Raw genomic sequence first — 9,838 nt, 5'->3', positions numbered from 1 at the left:
CTGGAAATAGAATTGATTGCCTGGATGACCTGAAGTTGAAAATGTCACATATAAGATTAGCATGACTCTACATGACTTTAGACTCCACACCGACATCTTGACGTGGATTAATTAGAAAATGAAAGGAGCTGATGACATGTTGATGTGTTCTATGCAAAGGATGCATTTGAGAAAAAACATATTAGGCTCAAGTTCTGGGTTGGTCAGTCTAGCTTTAGTGGAAATAGCAGCCAATAAATGACTTACATGCCTCAAAGGAGCCATCCACTGTCAAACTGAAAATGAAAGCTAGAATACTTATCTAAGACCTGTAAACAAAATCTGTTCTAAAGTCAGACCCACAGATTATCAACGTTAATATATCTGAGAAAAAGCTAATTTTAAAACTACTCAGACCAGCTTGTGTGGTACTAACAACTGCACCATAACATTAAAAGTCATCTTCACCATACTGAGGTGCATATTATTATTGTGACATATTTTATACGATACAGCCTTGGTTTAAGATAATAATGTGAAAACATGTTGTACTCTCATAACATCTCGGTTATCTCATCAGACAAACGTTAAACACACCCTGTTAAAGTGTGTTGTGTTTATTGGTTTATGGATATTGCTCGTGTTGTGTAACCAGCAAAATCAAAAGTGAAATTAAACAGTCAAATCATTTTTAGTCAAACTGTATAAGAGGAGCAACAGGAAAACATGTGCTACACCTGAGTGAGTGCTTTCTATGAGGGATCCAAAAACTATTTTCTTCAACAGCATGGATGGTAAGATGTTACATTAACTGAAATGACAAAATTACTCTTCCTTTTAGGATTCTGAAATAAGTTAAATGTTTTTCTTTTGCTTGCAGTCTAGTTTAGGCTTTCATAGAGATTTTCATTTATCGTACTCAATGCCAATGTATTTCTAACATCTGTACTTCTTCTGTAAAACATGAGGAAATTTGTAAAGCAGCCCAACTAATAGAAAAGTCTGGCATATTTCTACCTTTTCACTACACTTATTAAAATGTGTTCATCAATAAAATTCAAGAAGGGCCGACTGAGATGTTGATTTTATGCATAAATTACATACTTTTTTTTGGTAAAATGCACCAAAAGATCTTCTGCAAAGACCAACCCCATTCTGGCAGATTTTTAATGTCATTGTGAAATCTGGTGTTGGTATGAAGATAACCTTAGAGAGTGCCTCAGGGTTTATTTTGCCACAAGGAATAAGCTTGAAAGACAGCTTTGTTCATTAGTACAGGTCCTTCTCAAAATATTAGCATATTGTGATAAAGTTCATTATTTTCCATAATGTCATGATGAAAATTTAACATTCATATATTTTAGATTCATTGCACACTAACTGAAATATTTCAGGTCTTTTATTGTCTTAATACGGATGATTTTGTCATACAGCTCATGAAAACCCAAAATTCCTATCTCACAAAATTAGCATATCATTAAAAGGGTCTCTAAACGAGCTATGAACCTAATCATCTGAATCAACGAGTTAACTCTAAACACCTGCAAAAGATTCCTGAGGCCTTTAAAACTCCCAGCCTGGTTCATCACTCAAAACCCCAATCATGGGTAAGACTGCCGACCTGACTGCTGTCCAGAAGGCCACTATTGACACCCTCAAGCAAGAGGGTAAGACACAGAAAGACATTTCTGAACGAATAGGCTGTTCCCAGAGTGCTGTATCAAGGCACCTCAGTGGGAAGTCTGTGGGAAGGAAAAAGTGTGGCAGAAAACGCTGCACAACGAGAAGAGGTGACCGGACCCTGAGGAAGATTGTGGAGAAGGGCCGATTCCAGACCTTGGGGGACCTGCGGAAGCAGTGGCTGAGTCTGGAGTAGAAACATCCAGAGCCACCGTGCACAGGCGTGTGCAGGAAATGGGCTACAGGTGCCGCATTCCCCAGGTCAAGCCACTTTTGAACCAGAAACAGCGGCAGAAGCGCCTGACCTGGGCTACAGAGAAGCAGCACTGGACTGTTGCTCAGTGGTCCAAAGTACTTTTTTCGGATGAAAGCAAATTCTGCATGTCATTCGGAAATCAAGGTGCCAGAGTCTGGAGGAAGACTGGGGAGAAGGAAGTGCCAAAATGCCAGAAGTCCAGTGTCAAGTACCCACAGTCAGTGATGGTCTGGGGTGCCGTGTCAGCTGCTGGTGTTGGTCCACTGTGTTTTATCAAGGGCAGGGTCAATGCAGCTAGCTATCAGGAGATTTTGGAGCACTTCATGCTTCCATCTGCTGAAAAGCTTTATGGAGATGAAGATTTCATTTTTCAGCACGACCTGGCACCTGCTCACAGTGCCAAAACCACTGGTAAATGGTTTACTGACCATGGTATCACTGTGCTCAATTGGCCTGCTAACTCTCCTGACCTGAACCCCATAGAGAATCTGTGGGATATTGTGAAGAGAACGTTGAGAGACTCAAGACCCAACACTCTGGATGAGCTAAAGGCCGCTATCGAAGCATCCTGGGCCTCCATAAGACCTCAGCAGTGCCACAGGCTGATTGCCTCCATGCCACGCCACATTGAAGCAGTCATTTCTGCCAAAGGATTCCCGACCAAGTATTGAGTGCATAACTGTACATGATTATTTGAAGGTTGACGTTTTTTGTATTAAAAACACTTTTCTTTTATTGGTCGGATGAAATGTGCTAATTTTGTGAGATAGGAATTTTGGGTTTTCATGAGCTGTATGCCACAATCATCTGTATTAAGACAATAAAAGACCTGAAATATTTCAGTTAGTGTGCAATGAATCTAAAATATATGAATGTTAAATTTTCATCATGACATTATGGAAAATAATGAACTTTATCACAATATGCTAATATTTTGAGAAGGACCTGTATACACGCCGTTCTCCTTGGAGTGTCAAAACTAACAGTATAAATTAAAACTGCTGGTGTTTACACATTTATATGCATGCTGCCAAATTAAATAAAATTGCTGGACAAAACAATCCCCTATATGGACGAGTGTTTTTAGAATGTAACTGCTGTGAAACAATCAGTGAATGTCATTGAATTTCTCTTCTCAATTGCAATTTTTTAATTTTTACATCCTAGATTTCGCCTGGTAACACCTCTTGTCTTATCTAATATATTTAAAATTTAGGTTTATATAGTTAAACGGAAAGTTATTCATACCCCTGGCAGATTTAGGTTTAAAGGAATCCTTTAATTTCACCAACATGTATAATTTCACTGGAAATAATATGAACATTTTAGAGTGACCCTGCCAGAATCCTTTTTGCCATTTATTTTTTCTATTTATTCAGATGGTAAAATAATTTTTGACCGTTATTAAAAATTTTCATAAAGAAAGAAAGATTCATCTTTTTTAAATTGTTTTATAATCTTTCAAGAGTTTTTTTTTCCTATTAGAACCAAAGTTCTTGGTTGAACAGAAAAATCTTATATCTAAATCTGCCAGGGTACAAATAATTTCTGGCCTAGCGGGTTTTTAACTGACCTCATTAGGAAGAGCAGTTTGAAGCTGACTTACTGAGCAGGTATTGTTACATTGTGGACCCTACCAATAAGCCAGAAATACGATTTAAGTTGTTGTTGTTTTTTATACTGCAGCATCTAAACGACATAATATTAAGATCTGATCATGATTTTATCATCTAGTGCTGTTGAAAATACACAGATTTTTCGCTAGTTTTCTTTGATGATATATTATACTATTATTTTATCAGGTTGGAATAAAAAAAAGAAAACATGTTCTAAAGGACGTTGTTAATACCGAACACCCTATAAAGTAAACTGATAAATGAAATCTAATGGAAAAGGAACTGACTGACTTTGTGTTCCTTAATTGTAATTGGACAGATGAACAAAATCTTAAATAAAATGTTAAATCTTAATATTTTTGGAGATCACATACTATGTGAAACTGAGATCATTAATACTTAAAAGGAAGGATAATTTCATTGTATTCCTGTATAATAATACACAGAATCTCAGACCTCTACACTAAAGTTCTCTGTGCAGAGCTTGGAGACTTTTTCTGTTTTTGTTAATTAGTGTATGATCCATTTCTCTTGTATTAATAGGTTCTTTGACTGCTTGTTGTGGGTTAGGAGCAGGACGGAACAACTTTCAATGTAGGTATTTTTTACTTGTTTAACTGCTCATTACACCTAAACATATTACTAAATGTTTCAGCTGCTTTAGTAATATCCATCTGTTTAATGACATTGCTTTTGGCAAAACGCTCTAAAACCTGCTGATTTCCCAGTACCTATAGGCTGCTCACTTATTGCGAAGGTCAGTAATAAAACAACAGCAGTCTAATAGAGAAGTACAGGGGTTGGACAATGAAACTGAAACACCTGTCATTTTAGTGTGGGAGGTTTCATGGCTAAATTGGACCAGCCTGGTAGCCAGTCTTCATTGATTGCACATTGCACCAGTAAGAGCAGAGTGGGAAGGTTCAATTAGCAGGGTAAGAGCACAGTTTTGCTCAAAATATTGAAATGCACACAACATTATGGGTGACATACCAGAGTTCAAAAGAGGACAAATTGTTAGTGCACTTCTTGCTGGCGCATCTGTGACCAAGACAGCAAGTCTTTGTGATGTATCAAGAGCCACGGTATCCAGGGTAATGTCAGCAAACCACCAAGAAGGACGAACCACATCCAACAGGATTAACTGTGGACATAAGAGGAAGCTGTCTGAAAGGGATATTCGGGTGCTAACCCGGATTGTATCCAAAAAACATAAAACCACGGCTGCCCAAATCACGGCAGAATTAAATGTGCACCTCAACTCTCCTGTTTCCACCAGAACTGTCCGTCAGGAGCTTCACATGGTCAATATACACGGCCAGGCCGCTATAGCCAAACCTTTGGTCACTCATGCCAATGCCAAACGTCGGTTTCAATGGTGCAAGGAGCGCAAATCTTGGGACGTGGACAATGTGAAACATGTATTGTTCTCTGATGAGTCCACCTTTACTGTTTTCCCCACATCCGAGAGAGTTACGGTGTGGGGAAGCCCCAAAGAAGCATACCACCCAGACTGTTGCATGCCCAGAGTGAAGCATGGGGGTGGATCAGTGATGGTTTGGGCTGCCATATCATGGCATTCCCTTGGACCAATACTTGTGCTAGATGGGCGCGTCACTGCCAAGGACTACCAAACCATTCTTGAGGACCATATGCATCCAATGGTTCAAATATTGTATCCTGAAGGCGGTGCCGTGTATCAGGATGACAATGCACCAATACACACAGCAAGACTGGTGAAAGATTGGTTTGATGAACATGAAAGTGAAGTTGAACATCTCCCATGGCCTGCACAGTCACCAGATCTAAATATTATTGAGCCACTTTGGGGTGTTTTGGAGGAGCGAGTCAGGAAACGTTTTCCTCCACCAGTATCACGTAGTGACCTGGCCACTATCCTGCAAGAAGAATGGCTTAAAATCCCTCTGACCACTGTGCAGGACTTGTATATGTCATTCCCAAGACTAATTGATGCTGTATTGGCTGCAAAAGGAGGCCCTACACCATACTAATAAATTATTGTGGTCTAAAACCAGGTGTTTCAGTTTCATTGTCCAACCCCTGTAACTTTGTGGTTATTAAAACGGCAACCCTAATACAGTGCAGGAAGTATGGATTAGGTGGGCCACAAGTCAAACACATTCTGGTTCTCAAACTTCCTCTGTAAGATAAATAACCACAATGAAGAGAGAGAATATTGGGCAGTATGTACCCTAAAGGTACCACTGCAATTACCTGGCAGGTACCGTGTAAGTACCCTATAGACACCATATACATTTCCTTGTCACCACAGTTAAGAAATAGTTGGAAAATACCAAGCTGTATTTATGGCACCCTTTTTTTATAAAGCATTGATAATATAATTGTGTTTGCTGCATGTTCTGATCACTTGCTGTCCTTAAATTTACACAATTTATTAGACAATAACTGTAGTATAATCAGTTTTTAATTTCTGTAAGGATGATAATGGTACATTAATAAATGATAAAACAACTTTTAATTATGGCAGTGCATTTGTCTTGTAGATATATTTTGGTAGAACTGTGATGTTTCAGTTTTTAATGGCCACTTTCTAGTAATTACATTTTTTTTGGTACTCCCAGCTTTTTCTTCTCTTCAGTTAGATTAAATGTTATAGAAATATGGTGCTACTGGATGAACAACCAAAACATTAAAGTTTTTCTGAAAACAATTGTCTCTTAGTGCCTAAGAGAAGAATTGTCATCATGGGACAAACTGGAGCAGGAAAAAGCAGCCTTGGAAACACCATACTCAACAATAAGAAGTTCAAAGTCAGCCATGATCCGGACTCTGGGATGAGTGTGTGTGAAACAAAGACCAAATGTGTTGGTGGAAGAGAAATCACTCTGATTGATATGCCTGGTTTATTTGACCCAGCAATAGATGAAAAAGAGCTGAAGCCTGCATTACTTAAGTATATCACAGAGTGTTCACCTGGGCCTCATGCATTCCTCATTGTGCTCAAAGTGGAGGAATATGCTGAGAAAGGCAAAGATATCATCAGCAAAATGAATGAATATTTCTCTGAGGAAGTGTTCAGATATGCAACTGTTGTCTTTACTCATGGTAATAGTCTCCCAAGAAGGCAACGAATCAAAGATTTTGTGAAGAAAAACAAGTTTCTTAGTAGTTTAGTAGAAAAGTGTGGAAGTCGATGCCACGTCGTAGATAACAAACACTGGAGCAAGCGACCAAAGTATGAATACAGAAGCAATTGTTATCAGGTGAAGAAGATACTTAAATCAATAGAGAAGACAGTGGAAGAAAATGATGGAATCTGCTATACCAATGCCTTGCTGCAAGAAATTGAGAAAAATATTCAACAAAAAGAGCAGCACATTGCAGAAACCTCAAGAAACATACCAAAAGAAAAAATCAGAGAGACTGCTAAAGACAGGGTGTATGATGATGTCTTAAACAAAGCCGCAGGCATTACTACAGGTGCTCTGTTAGGAGCTGTTTTTGGTGTAGCAACAGCTGTCTCAGTTGTTGTGGCACTGCTAGCAAGTGTCTTCACAGTGGCAGTCAAAGCATTGACTGGAACGGCTACAAATCCAGCTTTAGACAAAGCAGCAAAAGCAGCACCAGATGCAGCAGAAGCAGCAGGAAAACCACCAGCAGAAGAAAAAGTGAGAACAGAAGAAGAGGGAAACACAGCAGAAAAAACAACTGATGCAACAGTTACAGGAAAAGCAGGTTTAAGACTAGCAGTTAGGTCCCTCCTGGGTTCAGCTCCAGTAGCAGGCGCATTGCTTGGGGGTTACACAGGATATAAAGCAGCAGAGAAAGCTGAAACGCCATGGGAAGCAGCAGAGAAGGCGGCTGAGGCTGTGAGTTCTTCAGGATTTACTGCCATAGAGACATCTCAGAAATGTGTGTCAAATTTAGTTAACGCAGTGTTTAAACCCCTGACCAAAGACTCTTGAAGGAACAGGTAAAGACGAAAATTCAATCTGGGAGACTCACCCCTCGTCCAGCTTCACCCAATGGCTTCTCCGTGCGTCTCAGCGCCAACCAATCAGCTTCAAGTCTGCAGTAATCCTCAGCCAATGATCTTTCAAGGCTCCGCATTTAAAGTCTCCCATTCATGGATCTCCCAGCTGTCAGTCAAGCTTCAACCCTCCTCCATCCCATCGCCTCCATCGGACTCTCAGTTCCATTACCATCAGGCCTCCTCTCCATCACCAGGACCAGATCTAGGGGAAGACAATTTTAATTCTAATCCTAAGACGTTCATCAGTTCATGCATTATCAGCATTCATGTCTTCCTCTGGGGTCTGAGCGCCAAACAAATAAACATCCATTGTGTAACTTCTCTAATCGCATTTTGTGTTTCTTATTGTGAGTCTCTACAGGATTGAAATACTAAATATTATATAGTTCTATAGTCGGGGTGGAAATATAATAGCTAGTTGTGTAATTGTTAGAAATATTGAAGAGGCATCTTTTAAAAGACTTTTATGTCTATAACAATTACAGTTAGAAAAAATGTGGTAAATAATTAAATTTTATGCAGTCTGTTACTTGTATTGAATGAAATTTGTGTGATCCATTAAACATAGCAAACTCTTATCTGTTTGCACTCAATACTTGGTTGGGCATCTTCTTGCATGAATTACTGCATCAATGTGGCGTGGAATGGAGGAATGTGATATTTGTAGCTCATGTGTGGGATTCATCTGTGGCTCTTGATGCACTGACTCCAGTTTCAGTCCATTCCTCGTGAAACTCTCGAATGGATTTTACTTGACAGTCTCTCAAGGCTGTGGTTATCCCTGTTGCTAGTGCACCTTTTCTTGCTACACTTTTTCCTTCCACTCAATTTTCTATAAATATGGTTGGTTACAGCACCCTATGAACAGCTTCTCTATAAATGATTTTGTGGCTTTTGTGGCCACCTTATAGAGGATGTTAATGTCAGCAGCCTTCCCCATGTTTGTGTAGCCTACTGACCCAGACTGAGAGACCATTTGGAGGCTCAGGAAACCTTTGCAGGTGTTTTGAATTAATAAGCTGATTATGGTGTTACAATTTTTATGTGACACTGAATTTTGACTTTTCATTGTCTGTAAGCCATAATCATCAAAATTACAAAAACAAAGGTTATTTTAATCTATGTATAAGGAATCTATATAATGAGTTTAACTCTCTAAAATGAGTGACAAATAACATTGAACTTTTTCATGATTTTCTAATTTTTTAGATGTACCTGTCCGTATTATATAAAAGGTTTGGACATTTTGAGTTTTTTTCTGTAACTCTGTTCTTAATGCTCTTATAGAAAGTGACTGAGGCATAAGTTTGGTGTCCTTGATTGCTAGAGGGTGATGTAGTCCTTAATGATGATGCTCCGTGTAGTAAGTTGATGACTAAAAGTAAGTTCCTTGTTAAGGGAATCTGTATAGATGCATGAGCACAAACTGATAAGAGATGTGGCGTTTATAGGGCGTACTATGTACCTGGAACATAAATGAGCTCTGTTAGCTTACATTGAAACCTGCTCATTAATTACTTTAATTACTTTCAGTCAAGTGGATGCATATTTGCTACAATAGTGTAGTAATTTTATCTAGCCACACGATGACGCCAAAGTCCTTTCTGTAACAGTTTGAGATTTAAACTCTCTTTCCATAGTATGACATTCCAGGTGTTTTCTTTGGTGTCATGAGCAACTAATGTGATATTTAAATAATTTTAAATTATGTCATGTTATGGTGTGTGTATGCACAGATGGATGTTTATTAATATCTTCTTACATATATTTGCATTTATATTAGTTAAACCTCTGTTGCTGTAATATATTTGGCCCAACGGCAACTTATTTGTTATTACTGACTGTTGGCAACACTGAGCATTAAGGTCATAATAAACCAGCTAATCTTTGCAGTTCAGCAAAGAGGAATCATCATGTACTCCTTCCTCCCTTATACATACACCATTTTGTTTGCTGCTCAAACCTACTTCTCCTGAACAAGTATTTTCAGCAATATTTAACTAAAATGGGCGGAACAGGGCTTACTGTTGAAACCAAACATACTAAATAATATTGAGAATATTGAGAGATTTATCAATCAATCTATTTAGCAATGCTTAAACATAATGACTTATAAACCATAGTTTCCCCAAAAGGTGACATATGATATGAAGGGCAAATCTATGAATATCTCTCCAATATATCCAAATAAGGTACAATCTATAAAATGCTGGAAAAACTCAGAGTTCTCTAATATGTAGTTTTACGTGGTTACAGTTACATTAAATATGTAAACATAGGTGTTCTGAATCT

At 38.5% G+C, this 9,838-nt stretch overlaps 1 protein-coding gene across 1 annotated transcript; it reads left to right on the top strand.

Annotated features, from left to right (window-relative positions):
* The first annotated feature begins 698 nt into the window (after window positions 1-698).
* LOC124880336 (GTPase IMAP family member 4-like) lies at window positions 699-7,478 on the top strand. Its single transcript, XM_047385379.1, has 3 exons — window positions 699-773; window positions 4,075-4,125; window positions 6,235-7,478. Exons 1-3 carry the CDS (start codon window positions 734-736, stop codon window positions 7,476-7,478), a joined length of 1,335 nt encoding a protein of 444 aa, XP_047241335.1. The 5' UTR covers window positions 699-733.
* Window positions 7,479-9,838: the final 2,360 nt, after the last annotated feature.

The sequence above is a fragment of the Girardinichthys multiradiatus genome, chromosome 14 (genome assembly GCF_021462225.1).
Source record: "Girardinichthys multiradiatus isolate DD_20200921_A chromosome 14, DD_fGirMul_XY1, whole genome shotgun sequence".
Lineage (NCBI taxonomy): Eukaryota > Metazoa > Chordata > Actinopteri > Cyprinodontiformes > Goodeidae > Girardinichthys > Girardinichthys multiradiatus.
Note: the sequence above shows the minus strand (reverse complement) of the source record. Positions and strands in the feature narration are given on the sequence as shown.